This window comes from Rana temporaria, chromosome 8 (genome assembly GCF_905171775.1).
Source record: "Rana temporaria chromosome 8, aRanTem1.1, whole genome shotgun sequence".
Lineage (NCBI taxonomy): Eukaryota > Metazoa > Chordata > Amphibia > Anura > Ranidae > Rana > Rana temporaria.
The window spans coordinates 161159046-161178575 of NC_053496.1; the positions used below are offsets into that span (position 1 = coordinate 161159046).

The following is a 19530-nucleotide window of genomic DNA, read 5'->3' on the forward strand; positions in this document are numbered from 1 at the left end:
TAGGAATACAAGTCCCTTCAGATTATAACCCTGAAGATGGAGGCATTATATTGTGCTCTGTGAGGGAGAATTATTTAGAATTTGCCAGTCAGTCTGGAAGCCATTCAGAACTTAGATTGAGGAGTATAATCATAGATAGCTGCACTTTTCACTATAAGTGGAGGTTTATTTAGGATCCCCATGCAGCTTCTGAGAGTTTGGAGCTGATTGACCTGTATGCTACACAACAACAGCTAGAGGTTTATCCTTCCCTTCCTTATTTTTTGTTTTTCCTTCTCCGCCCAGACTATTAAGACCCCTTTCACACTGGGTCGTTTCTGCGCTAGAACTAGCCTTTGCTAAGCACCTCCCATTCTTTCCTGTGTGCCTTTTCACACTGGGGCAGTGCGCTTGTGGCACATTCCAAAAAGTCCTGCAAGCAGCATCTTTGGGGTGCTGGTTTTTAGTTCTCCCAAAACACCCAGCCTATTGGAATGAATCAAAAAGCCTTAAAAGCGATTTGAAAGCGCGGCAAAACTGGAGTTTTTAACAATTTTTGGGGGGTTAAAAGCGCCCTGCTAGCGGCAGTAAAGTGCCGCTAAAACGAGCAGCCCTTGGCCGCGGCCCCATTGTGAAAGGGGTCTTAGTATTGTGTACACTAATCACTGCCAGTACTACTAAGCCAACCAATAAACAACAAACCTCCCTTTTTGTACATATAACTTTTAATCAAATTATATAAAACATCTCTATACAGTATATATAATACCAATGGCCTTTGGTGCGCAGGGTTACTCACTTTTCGTTTAGTGATTGCCAGTTTAGGTATTTTGAAATAACCACTTTTGGACCGAGTCTATTTTTGACACTTGGGCCCAGATTCTCAAAGGGCTTACAACGGTGCAACGCCATGTACGCCACCGTAAGTCCTAATCTGGGCCGTCGTATCTATGCGACTGATTCTTAGAATCAGTTACACATAGATATCCATTCGATCCGACAGGCGTAAGTCTCTTACACCGTCGGATCATAACTGCAAATTTTTTTTCCCCGCTAGGTGGCGCTTCCGTCGTTTTCCGTGTCGAGTATGCAAATTAGCTAGATACGCAAATTCCCGAACGTACGCGCGGCCGACGCAGTAAAGTTGCCCCTGGGTCTATGAGGCGCAGTCAATGTTAAGTATGGCCGTCGTTCCCGCGTCGAAAATTTTTAAAATTAAGTTGTCCGTGAATGGTGCTGGACGTAATTTACGTCCACGTCAAAACCAATGACGTCCTTGTGACGTCATTTAGTGCAATGCACGCCAGGAAATTTTAGGGACGGCGCGTGCGCAGTTCGTTCGGCGCGGGGATGTGCTTCATTTAAATGAAACACGCCCCCTACCTGCCGAATTTGAATTCTGCCGGGTGTTTTACGCTACGCCGCCGCAACTTTACAGGCAAGTGCTTTGTGAATAAAGCACTTGCCTGAAAAACTTGCGGCGGCGTAACGTAAATGAGATACGTTACGCCCGCCCTTTTTTGCGCTATTCTACGAGAATCTGGCCCTTGGTGTTTTACAAGTAAATTTTTTTTTTTTTTTGCTAAAAAAAATACTTGGAACCCTAAAACGTTTTTAAATGTGTGTGTGTGTATGTGTATATATATATATATATAATATATAATATATATATATATATATATATATATATATATATATATATATATGTGTGTATATATATATATATATATATATATATATATATATATATATATATATATATTTTTTTTTTACCAAAGACCCTAGAGAATAAAATGGCTGTTGTTGCAATATTTTATGTCACATGGTATTTGCACAGCAGTCTTTCAAACGCAATTTTTTGGAAAAAAAATACACTTTTTTGAATTAAATAAGAAAACCGTAAAGTCAGCCCAATTTTTTTTACATATTGTGAAAGATGTTACACCAAGTAAATCGATACCTAACATGTTACGCTTTAAAATTGAATGCACTGGTGGAATGGCGACAAACTGCAGTACTTAAAAATCTCCAAAGGGGAAGTTTACATTTTTTCAACGGTTACCTGTTTAGAGTTACAGAGGAGCTTTAGAGCTAGAATTCTTGCTCTAAAACCCCTTTCACACTGGGCCACCCGTCCATTTGCGCTCGTTTTAGTGATGTTTAAGCTGCACTTTTCCCCAAAAAAGTTTTGCAGTGCTTTTCAAGCGCTGCCCATTTACTCCAATGTACAGGGTGTTTTGGGAGCACTAAATACAGCGCTCCCAACCTGCCCCAAAGATGCTGCCTGCAGGACTTTTCGGAAAGGCCTGCAAGCGTGCTGCCCCAGTGTGAAAAGACACACTGGAATGAATGGAGAGGTGCCCCAGTGTGAAAAGACACACTGGAATGAATGGAGAGGTGCCCCAGTGTGAAAGGAGTCTAACGATTGTGGTGATACCTCATGTGTGATTTGAACACTGTTTACCTTTGTGGGTGGGACTTAAGTATGCGTTTTCTTTGGTACGCTTTAAAATAATTTGTATTTTTCTTATTTATTTTTTAAATCTAATCACTTTTTTTGTAAACATCCCTTGTAACAGTAATAGGCAGTGACATGTACTCTTTATGGAGGTCCCCTCCGGCTCTTTATAACGGCTGAGCGGCTCATTAGCCGCAATGTTTTTTATTATGACCACCACTATTTCTTTATATTGGCTTTTAAAATGTACAAATGCAGCAATTTAGAAATTGGATGCAAGGTTTAGCACTGGAAAACACCTTTTGAAAGATAAAAAGTGCATTTTATATATAACTGTATAGATCAGACCAAAATGAGGGACAAATGAGGAGGAATGAGGGACAGATGGACATTGCTCCAAATCAGGGACAGTCCTTCAGAATCAGTGAAAGTTGGGAGCTATGGGGTATAGAGAGTGTATAACACAGTGTACAGCAGTATGGGGTAAAGAGAATGTATAACAGTGTACAGCAGTATGGGGTATAGAGTGTATAACACAGTGTACAGCAGTATGGGGTATAGAGTGTATAACACAGTGTACAGCAGTATGGGGTATAGAGTGTAATACACAGTGTACAGCAGTATGGGGTATAGAGAGTGTATTACACAGTGTACAGCTGTTTGAGGTATAGAGAGGGTATTACACAGTGTACAGCAGTATGGAGTATAGAGAGTGTATTACACAGTGTACAGCAGTATGGGGTATAGAGAGTATATAATACAATGTACAGCAGTATGGGGTATAGAGAGTATATAACACAGTATACAGCAGTATGGGGTATAGAGAGCGTATAACACAGTGTACAGCAGTATGAATTATAGAGAGTGTATAACACAGTGTACAGCAGTATGGGGTATAGAGAGTGTATAACACAGTGTACAGCAGTATGGGGTAAAGAGAATGTATAACAGTGTACAGCAGTATGGGGTATAGAGTGTATAACACAGTGTACAGCAGTATGGGGTATAGAGTGTATAACACAGTGTACAGCAGTATGGGGTATAGAGTGTAATACACAGTGTACAGCAGTATGGGGTATAGAGAGTGTATTACACAGTGTACAGCTGTTTGAGGTATAGAGAGGGTATTACACAGTGTACAGCAGTATGGAGTATAGAGAGTGTATTACACAGTGTACAGCAGTATGGGGTATAGAGAGTATATAATACAATGTACAGCAGTATGGGGTATAGAGAGTATATAACACAGTATACAGCAGTATGGGGTATAGAGAGCGTATAACACAGTGTACAGCAGTATGAAGTATAGAGAGTGTATAACACAGTGTACAGCAGTATGGGGTATAGAGAGTGTATAACACAGTGTACAGCAGTATGAAGTATAGAGAGTGTATTACACAGTGTACAGCAGTATGGGGTATAGAGTGTAACACAGTGTACAGCAGAATAGAGAGTGTATTACACAGTGTACAGCAGTATGGGGTATAGAGAGTATATAACACAGTGTACAGCAGTATGGGGTATAGAGTGTAATACACAGTGTACAGCAGTATAGAGAGTGTATTACACAGTGTACAGCAGTATGGGGTATAGAGAGTGTATAACACAGTGTACAGCAGTATGGGGTATAGAGGGTATAACACAGTGTACAGCAGCAACATACAGTATAACACAGTGTACAGCAGCAACATACAGTATAACACAGTGTGTTAGGGTAATACAGTGTACACTGTCTATTTAATATAAACTCACCATGCAGATGTTGGGATTAGTCCCAGCCACTATGGTCAGGGCACCGGCAATGATGTACTAATAAAAAATAGAAGAGGGTTAGGTTAGTCCAAATTATAATATCATTATATAAAGTAATCAGATGACATATTATAACTGATAAACTACAGCGCTACTAAATCCAAAATACACCACACAATTAATAAATAAATGTAAAAAGCTGCAGTATGTGAAAAGGGTTACCAACCAAACAACAAAATGTGAAAAATAAAAACATATGCGCTAAAAACAACTAATTTATGTGATACCTTACTAAGATCAATCCAATTGTGATAATAATTCAAAACCCTGAATAGGGGATTAGTCGTGTTGCCACAGTGGGGTGAAGCACACAAAATATATATAGATGAGGAAAAAAATGAGTGTATAAAAATTAATAAATTAATACAAAGCTAATTAATTCAGAGCATCAATTAGTACTCAATCTCAGAATACCGTCCCTATAGAGTAGATGGTAAAATATAGGGTTAAACAATGTTGATTAGCAGCAGCGTGAGAGTGTCACTGGATACAACAGCTCTGTGAAACAGGTGCCTTATACTCAGCTTCAAATCACTTCAGTAGCTCCAACGACACAGCCTTGGTCATTAGTGATGGTGCAAAAAACAGGCTTCAGCCCCCCTCCTCAATACACCACAGCAGGTGTGGGACATGTAAGCAAAGGGGAAACACAATAGTGTAATACAGCCAGACACGACAATACCGCTGCCAATGCTATGCGCCGATCCACTCACGCTCTCCCCGTCTTTGAAACAAGCCACTCAGTAACGAAAAGTCACTTGCCACGTGACTTACTCATGGGTAATGTCCATAGAGTCCATAGTATGCTCTATGGACATTACCCATGAGTAAGTCACGTGGCAAGTGACGCAACGCGTGGGGGAGGAGTCTGCTGTACGAGATCTGTCGGAAGTTCCCGAGTGAGGACCTCTACACTTTTCGTTACTGAGTGGCTTGTTTCAAAGACGGGGAGAGCGTGAGTGGATCGGCGCATAGCATTGGCAGCGGTATTGTCGTGTCTGGCTGTATTACACTATTGTGTTTCCCCTTTTCTTACATGTCCCACACCTGCTGTGGTGTATTGAGGAGGGGGGCTGAAGCCTGTTTTTTGCACCATCACTAATGACCAAGGCTGTGTCGTTGGAGCTACTGAAGTGATTTGAAGCTGAGTATAAGGCACCTGTTTCACAGAGCTGTTGTATCCAGTGACACTCTCACGCTGCTGCTAATCAACATTGTTTAACCCTATATTTTACCATCTACTCTATAGGGACGGTATTCTGAGATTGAGTACTAATTGATGCTCTGAATTAATTAGCTTTGTATTAATTTATTAATTTTTATACACTAATTTTTTTCCTCATCTATATATATTGTGTGTGCTTCACCCCACTGTGGCAACACGACTAATCCCCTATTCAGGGTTTTGAATTATTATCACAATTGGATTGATCTTAGTAAGGTATCACATAAATTAGTTGTTTTTAGCGCATATGTTTTTATTTTTCACAATCAGATGACATAGTGTTTTTGGGTGATTTTTACTTTAGGGGACATTCTGCCCTGAAGAGTGGTGTGATGGCAAAAGGGGAATTTTAGGAACATCTAGAGGGCAGCATCGCTAGTCTGATGGAGAGTTATTAACAGAAAGAACCTATATATGTTTTCTGTGCCTGCTTGGGTTTTCTCAAGGCACTCCGATTTCCTCCTATAGGTGGATTCAGAAAGACCGCCTTAACTTCGCGGCGGCGTAGTATATCGTGTTTACACTACGCCGCCGTAAGTTAGCAGGGCAAGTACATGATTCACAAAGTACTTGCCTGCGGCGTAGCGTAAATCGGGCCGGCGTAAGCGCCTAATTCAAATTCGGCTGAGGGGGCGTGTTTTATGTTAATGGAGGTGACCTGGCGTGATTGACGTATTTTACGAACGGCGCATGCGCCGTCCGTGTACATATCCCAGTGTGCATTGCGGCAAAGTACGCCGCACGGTCCTATTGGTTTCGACGTGGACGTAAATTACGTCCAGCCCTATTCACGGACGACTTACGCAAACAACGTAAAATTATCAAATTTTGACGCGGGAACGACGGCCATACTTAACATTACTAGTCCAGCTATTTGATGGAATAACTATACGCCTAAAAATGCCTTATGTAAACGTCGTATCTGTACTGCGTCGGCCGGGCGTACGTTCGTGAATCGGCGTATCTAGTGATTTACATTATTCTACGCCGACCGCAATGGAAGCGCCACCTAGCGGCCAGCCTAAAAATTACACTTTAAGATACAATGGTGTAAGACACTTACAAAGCTCGTTTCTTAGCCTAATTCAAGTGTATCTGGTTACCAGAATATGCTTAAATTTGCGTCGGCGCACATTCAGACCTAGGCCGGTGTATCTACTGATACGCCGGCCTAAGTCTTTCTTAATCCACCTACTACACTCCAAAAGACATGCTGGTAGGTTAACTGGCTTCTGTCTTAATTGGCCCTGGTATGTGTATGTATGAATTTGAGTTAGGGAACTTGGATTGTAAGCTCCTTGAGGGCAGGGATGGATAAGAATGTACAATACCATGCAATGGAAATTCCCTAATGAACGAAGGCCAGGATCCAACTGCATACAAGGCTATTGCTCCACTGGGGAAGGGACTTTATTAAAGTGGATGTAAACCCAATTTTTTTTGATTTTTTTTTTATGTCACAATGTAGAGAATAAGATTTCCTATCATCTGTGCCCAGTCTTGTCACACATAGTTAATCCAGCTCTGAGCAATCCTCTTTTATTGTTCAGTGAAAATTAACAGACTTCCAGATAAAAAAAACCTGTCTAAATAAAAAGTCCTTTCCGTCCTCTTGCTTCGAGTGACAGGGTTTTTACATATCTCGTGCACTAGCTTGGACACATGCACATTCCTGGATGTTTATCATAATATGGGGGGTGATCCACGGTTCATTGTGACAGGTAATGTATGTCACTCGAAGCAAGGGGACGGAAAGGACTTTTTATTTAGACAGGTTTTTATCTGGAATTCTGTTAATTTTCACTGAACAATAAAAGAGGATTGCTCATAGCTGGATTAACTCCGTGTGGCAAGACTGGGCACAGATGATAGGAAATCTTATTCTCTACATTGTAACATCAAAAAAAAAATAGGGGGTTTACATCCACTTTAACCACTTCAGCCCCGGAAGGATCTGCCCCCTTAATGAGCAGGCCATTTTTTTTTTTTGCGTTACGATACTGCGTCGCTTTAACTGACAATTGTGCGACGTTGTGCCCAAACAAAATTGACGTCCTTTTTTTTCCCCACAAATAGAGCTTTCTTTTAGTTATATTTGATCACCTCTGCGGTTTTTATTTTTTGCACTATAAACAAAAAAAGGTGTAAATTTTGAAAAAAAACAATATTTTTTACTTTTTGCTAAAAAAAAATCTTCATCAGTTTAGACCAATATGTATTCTTTTACATATTTTTGGTAAAAAAATCTCAATAAGCGTATATTGATTGGTTTGCGCAAAATTTATAGCGTCTACTAAATAGGGGATATATTTATGACATTTTTATTAACCACTTAACCCCCGGACCATACTGCTACCCAAAGACCAGAGCACGTTTTGCGATTTGGGACTGCATCGGTTTAACTGACAATTGCGTGGTCGTGCGACGTGGCTCCCAAACAAAATTGGCGTCCTTTTTTTCCCACAAATAGAGCTTTCTTTTGGTGGTATTTGATCACCTCTGCGGTTTTTGTTTTTTGCGCTATAAACAAAAATAGAGCGACAATTTTTAAAAAAATTAATATTTTTTACTTTTTGCTGTAATAAATATCCCCCAAGAATATATCAAAAAACGTTTTTTTTCCTCATTTTATGCCGATACGTATTCTTCTACATATTTTTCGTAAAAAAAAACGCAATAAGCGTTTATTGATTGGTCTGCGCAAAAGTTATAGCGTTTACAAAATAGGGGGTATTTTTATTAATATTTTTTTTTTACTAGTAATGGCGGCGATCATTATGGCGGACACTTATGGCGGACACTTTTGACACATTTTTGGGACCATTGGCATTTTTATAGCGATCAGTGTGATCAGTGCTATAAAAATGCATTGGATTACTATAAAAATGCCACTGGCAGTGAAGGGGTTAACACTAGGGGGCGGGGAGTGTTCCCTGGGTGTGTTCTTACTGTGGGGGGGGGTGGCCTCACTAGGGGAAATGACTGATCTTCTGTTCATACGTTGTAAGAACAGAGGATCAGCATTTCCCCCCCCCTGACAGGACCGGGAGCTGTGTGTTTACACACACAGCTCCCGGTCCCCGCTCTGTAACGAGCAATCGCGGGTGCCCGGCGGCGATCGCGCCCGCCGTGGAAGCGCATGGGACTCGGGGGCGAGCGGGGGGGTGCGCGCCCCTAGTATCCTGCGAGAGAGCCGACGTAGAGCTACGGGTTATCATGCAGGGGAGCCAACCTGCCGCCGTAAAACGACGGCGGCAGGTCGGCAAGTATTTATTTTTACTAGTAATGGCTGCGATCTGCGATTTTTAGTGGGACTGCGACATTGCAGCGGACAGATTGACACTTTTGACACTTTTTTGGGACCAGTGACATTTATACAGCTTCAAATTGCTGTATATATGTCACTGGCAGGGAAGGGGTTTACACTAGGGGGCATGATCAAGGGGTTAAGTGTTCCCTAGGGAGGTGTTTCTAACTGTGGAGAGAGTGGACTGACTGAGAGAGACATAGATCACAGTTCCTGTTACTAGGAACAGCAGATCTCTCTCTACTTCTCTGACAGAATGTGAATCTGTCTGTTTACATTGACAGATCCCCGTTCAGGCTCTCTGATGAGTGATCGCAGGTCGCTGGCTGACATTGCGGCTGCTGAGCACGCGCTTCTGCGCCCCTACAGCTCCTAAAGCGGCCGCCATACACCTACTGATCGGCAAGCAGTTAATAAATACTTTGTCATTAGCACTTTCATGTATACATACAAAATCCAGCACCTCTCACCCTTTCAAACTATTTTCTCCTGCATAGACCTGGCTATTAGTCAACAATGTGGGTATGAAGGGGTTTTCAGAGACAGAGTAGTGTCCCACTACATCACAAAATGCAAGCTTTTAGTTTTCCTGGTTCAAATTCAAACATTTATAACATGCTAAACGGACACATAAAATAACCAAAATGTATGTATGCATGTACCACTGCACTGTGACTGCATAAAAAATATGAATATGTAGCAAGGTGTCACTTTTGAACGTAGCTTATAGACTACAGTTTGTGCCTAATAGGAACTCAGCTCCCTCTGGTGTCTATGTTATATTGCTGCAATGTGTTTGGTTCAGCCATACGGGAACAATGCATGATGGACATTGTGGTACAGAGAGACAGACTCTATTACTATAGGTTGGAAATAGACTATAATACCCACAGTGCGACTGTGCTACCGAAGTGCATTGCGCCAGGCACAGATTGCTGGGATAATTTATTTAAGGCTAGGCGAGGCCTTGTTCCGGTCTCTTGGGACACCATCGCTCAACAGCAAGAGGCCTACAGTGAGTGTGCTTAGGCCGGAGAAGCCTGGGCCTTGGCGTTGCGGAGACCAGATCACCTAAAGCCGGCACCTTGTGAGCGGCTGTGTGGAGGACCAGAGACTACGAGCTGCAGAGGGACTGAGAACCAAGAAGGTCCAGACGGAGCATACCGGCGAGGCGAGGCCTTATTCGGTGAGAGGGCATCTGCCCACCAACATAACTAACTGTATTGCAGGAAGGTGATTTTCATAGTTTCACTTGTACTGCTGGAAGTTGCCGTGCCACAAGTAGGGACACATTGCACCCGGGAGTGACATAGCACTTTGGGAGAATCAGCGCCTCCTTTGCCATTACACTACGTACTATAAGTGTTTATTCTTTTCTTCACATCTCTTGTTGGATTACAAATACTCATGTGCACCAACAAAGCCAGCAGAAGATTACTTTAAACTTGAAGAAACAATCATCAATTCAGTTTGTTGTTTAAGTTGACACAACAGGACACGTGTCAGCTGAATTGCCCACTAGAGGGAGTCAAAGAGCTCACAAACTCATAGGTGTGATATAGCTGTTTGTATTGACTTGTATTGTCGTTTTGCTATCTCAGTGAGCTGGGTGGGGCTTGGTGGAGAGGTATCCCATTGCTGGCATCATTGCATTGGGGGAATCCCTCCACCGTCACTGTGCACTTACTCAGGTCTGACCTCAGGTTGTGTGATTAGGTCCTTTTGTACAGTCAAATCCTGAACCTGTTATATAACTGTATACCATTGACACTTACAAGGCCCTGGTTAAAGTCAAATGTTGCTTGTAGGGTTGAGCGAACCCGAACTGTAAAGTTCGGGTTCGGTACGGACTTTGTTTTTTTTTGCTCCCGAACCCGAATAATTGGTAAAAGTTTCGGTTCGGAGTTCGGCTATTTTATGGCACGCTGCACAGCAGCCAATCGCCATTTGTTTTACTAGTGTGACTAGGAAGCCATCACAGCCATGCCTACTAATGGCATGGCTGTTATTGGCCAGTGCAGCATGTGACCCAGCATGTGACCAGCCTCTATATCAGTTAGAGGCACACAGCACAGCTCGTCACTCTGCATTAGCTAGTGTAGGGAGAGGCTGCTGCTGATTGAGGGGCAGTGTCAGAGAGGTGTATCCTGCTTCAGAAATCTACACAAGCACTGTTTATTTCTGTGCGATCTGCATCTTATAATTTAGGGAGAGGTTCCAGCTATTTGCTATAGGGACAGGCTGCTGTTGATTGAGGGACAGTGTCAGAGAGGTGTATCCTGCTTCAGAAATCTACACAAGCACTCTTTATTTCTGTGAGATCTGCATCTTATAGCTTAGGGAGAGGTTCCAGCTATTTGCTATAGGGACAGGCTGCTGTCGATTGAGGGACAGTGTCAGAGAGGTGTATCCTGCTTCATAAATCTACACAAGCACTGTTTATTTCTGTGAGATCTGCATCTTATAGTTTAGGGAGAGGTTCCAGCTATTTTCTATAGGGACAGCAATCTATAGGTGACTCTCTGTATATTTCACCAGCACTGCACCTGTCACCACCTGTGATATACTGTGTGTGTCCAGTACATAGTTTAGGGAGAGGTTCCAGCTATTTCCTATAGGGACAGCAATCTATAGGTGACTCTCTGTATATTTCACCAGCACTCTACCTGTCCCCTGTGATATACTGTCTGTACAGTACATTGTTTAGGGCTAGGTTCCTGCTTCTTGCTATAGGGAGAGAAATATATAATTGAATCTCTGCCTATTTCACCAGCACTCCACCTGTCCCCTGTGATATAATGTCTGTGCAGTACATTGTTTAGGGCTAGGTTCCTGCTTCTTGCTATAGGTAGAGAAATATATAGGTGAATCTCTGCATATTTCACCAGCACTCCACCTGTCCCCTGTGATATACTGTCTGTGCAGTACATTGTTTAGGGATAGGTTCTTGCTTCTTGCTATAGGGAGAGAAATATATAGGTGAATCTCTGCATATTTCACCAGCAGTCCACCGGTCCCCTGTGATATGTTGTCTATTCAGTACATTGTTTAGGGCTAGGTTCCTGCTTCTTGCTATAGGGAAATAATTATATAGGTGAATCTCTGCATATTACACCATATTACACTATTGTTGTATTTAAAAAACACCCATTTAGGGCAAGATCCTACATTTGAGAAATATGAGGAAAACGTCAAATAAGGGACGTGGCCGCGGTCGTGGTGCTGCTGGTGGAGCTCCTGTTACAGGGAGAGGACGTGGTCGATCTGTGCCAGCTACACGCACAAGTGAAACCCCTTTCTCAGGTGCGAGTAGCCGACAGAGCCTGCAGCGGTATTTGGTCGGGCCTAATCCAGCTCTACGAATGTTGAGGCCAGGAGCAGAACAGGCGGTAGTAGATTGGGTTGCTGACAGTGCCTCCAGTTCCTTCACATTGTTTTCCAACCAGTCTTGTGCTGAAAGTTCAGAGTTGGCGCCTGCAGCCGATGTCCACCATCAGTCTTTCCCCTCACCCCCTTGCAAATCAGCCAAGCAGTCTGAGCCCCAAATCATGCAGCAGTCTCTTCTTCTTCTTTTTGATGAGTCTGTTAGCATGTGTTCCCAGGGCCATCCACCTAGCCCAGCCCCAGAAGTGGAAGAGATTGAGTGAACCGATGCCCAACCACTTATATTTCAAGATGAGTACATGGGGGGACCATCACAGCACGTCTTGGATGATGATGAAACACAGTTGCCAACTGCTGGTGCTTTTGCAATTGTACAGACCGACAAGGAGGGCAGTGGTGAAGACTGGGTGGAAGATGATGTGGAGGACGATGAGGTCCTAGACCCGACATGTTATCAACCTCATGCAGGTGACCCATGTAGTTCGGAGGAAGAGGCGGTGGTCGCACAGAGCCACCAGCACAGCAGAAGAGGGAGCAGGGTGCCAAAGCAGAGCGTCCGTCCCCTAGACAGTACGCCTGCTACTGCACAACGCAGCAAGGGACCGAGCACACCAAAGCCAGGTCCAAGGAGTTCCCTAGCGTGGCAGTTCTTCACACAATGTGCTGATGACAAGACACGCGCGGTTTGCACGTTGTGCAATCAGAGCCTGAAGCGAGGCATAAACGTTCTCAACCTGAGCACAACCTGCATGACCAGGCATCTAAGTGCAAAGCACAAGCTGCAGTGGAGTAGACACCTCAAAAACCAAGAAAGGTCTCTGGCTCCTCCTGCTTCCTCTTCTGCATCAGTCTCGGGCCTCTCGGCCTCTTCATCCACCTCTGTAGTGACAGTGCCACCTGCCACCCCTCAATTAGAGGACCGGCAAGCAACACTACCACCTGGGTCACCAAACATCTCCACAATGTCCCATGGAAGCATTCAGCTCTCTATCTCCCAAACACTGGAGCGGAAGAGGAAGTACCCCCCTACCCACCCGCGATCCCTGGCCCTGAATGCCAGCATTTCAAAATTACTGGCCTTTGAAATGCTGTCATTCTGTCTGGTGGAGACGCAGAGTTTTAAAAGCCTGATGGCATTGGCTTCCCCACAGTACGTCGTGCCCAGCCGCCACTACTTTTCCAGGCGAGCCATCCCTTCCCTGCACAACCAAGTGGGGGACAAAATCAGGTGTGCACTGCGCAACGCCATCTGTGCCAAGGTCCACCTAACTACGGATACGTGGACCAGTAAGCACGGTCAGGGACATTATATCTCCCTAACAGCGCACTGGGTAAATGCAGTGGCGGCTGGGACTGAGGCGGATAGCAGTTTGGCGCATGTCCTTCCACCACCGAGGATTGCAGGGCGCTTCCGTTTGCCTCCTGTTCCTAACTCCTTCTACTCCGCTTCCTCATCCTCTACCGCCTCCTCATCCAGTCAGCGTAACAAATTCACCACCAACTTCAGCACAGCCATGGGTAAACGCCAGCAGGCAGTTTTAAAACTTTCCTGTTTGGGGGAAAAACCGCACACCGCACAGGAGTTGTGGAGGGACATGGAACAACAGACCGATGAGTGGTTGGCGTCAGTGAGCCTCAAGCCGGGCCTGGTGGTGTGCGATAATGGGCAAAATCTCATAGCAGCTCTGGGACTAGCCGGTTTGACGTACATCCCTTGCCTGGCGCATGTGCTGAATTTGGTGGTGCAGAGTTTCCTGAAAACTTACCCCGATATGCCACAGCTGCTGCAGAAAGTGCGGGCCATCTGTGCGCACTTTCGGCGTTCTCACCCTGCTGCTGCTCGCCTGGCAGCGCTGCAGTGTAACTTCGGCCTTCCCGCTCACCGCCTCATATGTGATGTGCCCACAAGGTGGAACTCCACCTTGCACATGCTGGCCAGACTGTGCGAGCAGCAGCAGGCGATAGTGGAGCTTCAGCTGCAGCACGCACGCGTGAGTCGCTCTGCGGAACAGAACCACTTCACCACCAATAACTGTGCCTCCATGCGAGACCTGTGTACCTTGTTGCGCTGTTTCGAGTACTCCACCAACATGGCCAGTGCCGATGACGCCGCTCTTAGCGTGACTATCCCAGTTCTATGCCTCCTTGAAAAAACGCTACGGGCGATGATGGAAGAGGATGTGGCACAGGAGGAGGAGGAGGAATCGGGATAATTTCCAAGGCTTTCAGGGCAGTCATTCACAAGTGGCTCCGAGAGTGGGTTCGTGCACCAACAAAGGCCAGGTACACAATTGTCCAGCAAGGGCACAGTTCTGGAGGATGACGCGGTGGAGGATGAGGAGGAGGAAGACATGGAGGAGGAGGAGGAACCATGTTCACAGCAGGATGGCATCCAGACCAGCTCATGGCCATCACTGGTGCGTGGCTGGGGGGATACAGAGGACACAGATGATACACCTCCCACAGAGGACAGCTTTTTGTTGCCTGTGGGCAGCCTGGCACACATGAGCAAACACATGCTGCAGTGTCTCCGCAACGACCGGCGTGTTTCGCACATTATAACAGGTGCTGATTACTGGGTGGCCACGCTGCTGGATTCCCGTTACAAGGACAATCTACCATCCTTAATTCCCTCACTGGAGCATGAACGCAAGATGCGCGAGTACAAGCGCACGCTGGTAGATGCGCTGCTGGTGCAATTCCCACCTGGCAGCGGGGGCACAGTGGAAGCAGAAGGCGAAGGAAGAGGAGGAGGAAGAGGTCGCCAATGCAGCAGGGGCACCGCCAGCACCTCTGAAGGCAGGGTTAGCATGGCCGAAATGTGGAAAAACGTTGTCAGCACGCCACAACAAACAGCACCACCAGCTGATATGGAACGTTTTAGCAGGAGGCAGCATTTCAGCAACATGGTGGAGCAGTATGTGTGCACATGCCTACACGTACTGAATGATGGCTATGCCCCCTCCAAATTGGGCACATGGCCTGAGCTTGCCCTTTACGCCTTGGAGGTGCTGGCCTGCCCTGCGGCCAATGTATTGTCTGAACGTGTATTTAGCACGGCAGGGGGCGTTATCACAGACAAGCGCAGCCGCCTGTCCAGAGCCCATGTGGACAAGCTCACGTTCATTAAAATGAACCAGGCATGGATCTCAGAGGACTTGTCCGTACCTTGTGCAGAATAGACACCGGGCCGGCCTTACCCAGCCATTGTTTTTTTTCTGATCTTTCTAGGGTTGCCATCTCATCTCTTTAAAAGCAAAAACATATTACACAGGTTCTCTGGCTGATTAAGGTGCTGCTAATTAAACTCACTTGGTGCCTTAACGACATTAAATTAGCCCCAGAACCTGTGTAATTACTCTGTGTTCAGGTTTAAAGGGATGAGGTAGCAACCCTAGATCTTTCTCACTCTTTTGAGGTTTACCCTAATTTAAAAAATAAATCAATTAAAAACCAAAACCTGCTGTGTTGGCTACCTCCTCCTCCACCGCCGCTTCCACCTACACCGCCACATCCACCTCAACCTCCTACTACATATGGACCTCGTCCTCCAAGGCCAAAATGATTTTATTTTTTTATTTCCCTATCCACATTTATTTCCCGAGTACTTGCCATGCTCTTCCCGACATTTTGCTGCCATTTGCAGCCCTCCAGCCCTTTCCCTTCGTTTTTTAGAGACATTTTTGTAGTCAAAAGTCCGGGTCCCCATTGACTTCAATGGGGTTCGGGTTCGGGTCAAAGTTCCAGTCGGGTTCGGGCCCGAACCCGAGCTTTTTTTTCAAAGTCCGGGTTCGGGTCCGAACCCGAACATCCAGGTGTCCGCTTAACTCAAGTCTTGATCTGACACTCATATACTTCATTTATTTTTTGGAAATACAGTATAGCTACAGTATGGTCAACTGTTGAGATTCTGGGGGGCTCAACTGCAGCCACTGACACACCAAAGGGTTGTGCATATTATTTTGTGGCAGACATACTACAAGAGATGGTCAGAGACTGCAAATGCACTACAGGAGACAATCAGAGACTACGGATGTAGTACAGGAGATAATCAAACATATACTATATATGTCATCAATCTGAAGGCACCTTCATCCTCATATATTGAAACTGTCACTTGTATGTAAAAAAAAAAAAGGTAAGATTGCGCTAAATTATCACAAAAAAATATTTGTGAACAAACCAAAAAATGGGTGTGTGGTTTTTACTGTATTAATGAGAAGAATTTTTTCTTTTATGAAAAATCTAAATTATTCCAAATACTCTTTAGTGTAACTCATGTGCTGATATATCAAGAAAGACCATATAAACCATATATTCAAAATAAATTGAATTCAGTCCAAACTCAAAACATAAAGTGAAAACTCAGGGTAATTAACCCCACACAGTATGTGACTCCTAAAAACAATTGTCCATAGAGAGAAAAAATCGATTTCACAGATGTAAGTTGAGAGGACTAAAGATGAAGAAATTCCACCACTGATCGAAGTATAGTTTGAGTAGAATGTAGAAAATCCACCGAAGAAGTGGTAGGTATTAAACTCTTACCAGACGGCCAAACAAGTACAGCATAATGATCCACTCAATCCCAGAAGGATGGGGGGGAACACTGCAACACTCCACAGTGGTCAGCTGGTCCTTGCCTGGTTGTAAAGATCCCAGTCTTCCTCCAGGAACAAACTCGGCTCACCTCGAGGCTCCAAAACGCCAATGTAGTACCCAAGAAGGAATAAATGCTCGGATAGTGAAGTACCGCAAGGAAAAAACTCCGGATTTTATTTAAAAATTATGTGAATCCAATACACAGTACTCACAGGTAAAACAAATAAAAGGCAAGATGTAAAACGAACGTGCGCCCGTGCTTCCGGGGTCACGTTTCGACGTGATGACGTCAGTGCGTGGCTCCGCCGCAAGGATAAGCCTGCCTACCTGAATCTAGCTAATGGTTTATATGTCTTTCTTGATATATCAGCACATGAGTTACACTAAAGTGTATTTGGAATAATTTTGATTTTTCATAAAAGAAAAAATTCTTCTCATTAATACAGTGATAACCACACACCCATTTTTTTGGTTTGTTTTTTCACACATATTATTTTGTGATAATTTAGCGCAATCTTATCTTTGGTATTTTTGTTTGTTTTCATATGTCTATCATATGTGGTAAAAGGTTGCAGCTTTAGTTATTAACTTAACACGGTTTTGCTCATTTATTTTTTATTAATTTTTAGCACTTCATATCCCTTAACGCGATATTTTCCGTTGTAAATTCTTGTATGTAAAACATTTTGACATATGAAATTGGCTCTGCAACAACTCCCAGGAACAAATAAAAATGGTAAAACTCTACCTTTCAGCTATGTACAGTTCTGAGTCCCGCCCATTCTGATCCAGCCTGCCTTTTCAGAGTCATATGTGGCACGGCTGGTGAAGGGGGTGGGTTACAGTATAGTGCCAAATGGCTGAGAGGCGGGGCGGGGGCAGAGTTAGTTACCACCTTAGGGCTTAGTATGTCAGGCAGGAGTAGGACAGAGCAGTGATAACAAAGCAAAGCCAAGCTCAGGCAAACTTCACCAACCAGGCTCACTCTTACAACAAAAATTTAATTCAAAACAAGGAGCACTGATCCAGTAAATTAATAATCCAACATTATGATAAAATAAAAAAGTATAAAACTTTAAAAACACTTGTATCCATTGATAGTCACAAATAATAGTCAAATTAAAGATGACTGGATAACACAAAAACTCACGGCTGACATGTAGCTCTGTATTAGCGGAGGAATGGATGGTTGTCAGAAACCCTGATGTTGTTGGAGCAGGGATGGATTGCCAGGAAGATCGGGTAAGGCTCTCACCCTCAATACACCCAGTGGCCAGATGGGGAGGGATCGAGGGGAGTCCCAATGCTCCAAAGTGTGGAATCCAAGCCCAAAGAGATCGCTCTCTGGTCCCGATGGTCATGTGACCTGACGAAGGGGAGATTCCCCAAAACATGTAGTCCTACATTTGTCTCCTTTTGTCTCCTATTGTTTTGCGGTCCTCCCTGTTTCCACTCAACATCAGGATTTCTGACAGCCATCCATTCCTCCGCTAAAACAGAGCTACACATGTCAGCAAGCCACTGTTTAACTCGTGCTGACAGCTCTCCTCGCATACACTGCCGTTTTTGCTTTCCACCTGTCAAAACTTTCCAGGCACCTCCTACTCAGCTGGGCACTGTGTGCAGCGCTAGCTATGTGCCGCTGAGCTTCCCAATGTCATGACAGTCTCCCTCCACGCAAACCGCTGGTAGCTGCTTAGGGCCCCACAGCAATGACTGGGCCCTGGGCAGCTTCCCCTTTTGCCCTGCGGTAAAGACGGCCCTGATCTCTGTTCTAACAGCTCCTCCTTGGCAGAATACATGCTGCATTTTTTTAAATTACAGAGAGGACTTCCTGAAAATTCAATTAGACTTTTCTCTTCAATGGTAAGGAATTTCACAAATATAATAACTGTTTAGTGTTTTGTGTAGGGGGGTGTACGAATGGGGGATTGTTTGCCGATCCTGGAGTTCTGCTTTAACAAATGCTTGAGCAATGTAACTAGAATTAACTATTCTGTGTCTTAGTAATGTACGGTAACTAGAATTTTCTGTGCCTCAATAATATCAAAGAATATTTTTACTTACAACTACTGCTCCCCAAAAATCGATTCCACTGGCCCAGGAGTAGATTGCTCCTGTGTATACCGATGCTATACCCAGAGCAACTTCCAACACACCAGAAACAATCAGCACAATCTGCAGGAAAAAAAATATTATATGGATTATGGATGACTGGCCATAATTATCCTTGGTGCTATCTTGTGTAATAAATTGAGAATGCAGTAAAGTGACTAAAACTAGGTAAGTAAAGAGGTCAACAGTGACAGCTTCTCATGGCAAGTCTCATTTACTGACAAATACACGTCAATATAAAACTGGAATACGTTTAATACGTTTTAACACCTATTCTGACTAACCTGGGTATAAAAGATCTATATACTTGCCTATTTTCAGGCCACTTTGGTCTGCTCTCCCCTGTCAGCCAGTGCTGGCTGCATGTGTGGTACAATAGCTGTTTGCATATGTGAGTGGGACTTACATGCATGTTCACGTGAGCATGGGAGGGCAGGGGTGCTTTACATGTTGTTTTATTAAAATGTTCTTTTTGACAATGTACAGTGCCTTGAAAAAGTATTCATACCTGTAACGACACCCTGAGTATGAAAGGGGTTTAAAGTCGTTTAGAACATTCCATTCCCGAACACAAGGCAGCTACCAGACACTCCAATCAGCCAAACAAGGAACCCATAAGAATAATTCTCCACCAAATACGAGACAAAG

General features: G+C 44.2%; 1 protein-coding gene across 1 annotated transcript in view; it reads right to left on the minus strand.

The window, feature by feature from the left end:
* The window catches only part of LOC120909299 (membrane-spanning 4-domains subfamily A member 15-like), a 78522-nt gene that overhangs the window by 35158 nt on the left and 23834 nt on the right, over positions 1-19530 (minus strand). Inside the window, exons 3-4 of the mRNA XM_040321046.1 lie at positions 18835-18945; positions 4190-4246 (exon numbers count right to left, since the gene is read on the minus strand). Of these exons, the coding sequence (XP_040176980.1) occupies positions 4190-4246; positions 18835-18945 (168 nt within the window). The remainder of the gene's footprint in view (positions 1-4189; positions 4247-18834; positions 18946-19530) is intronic.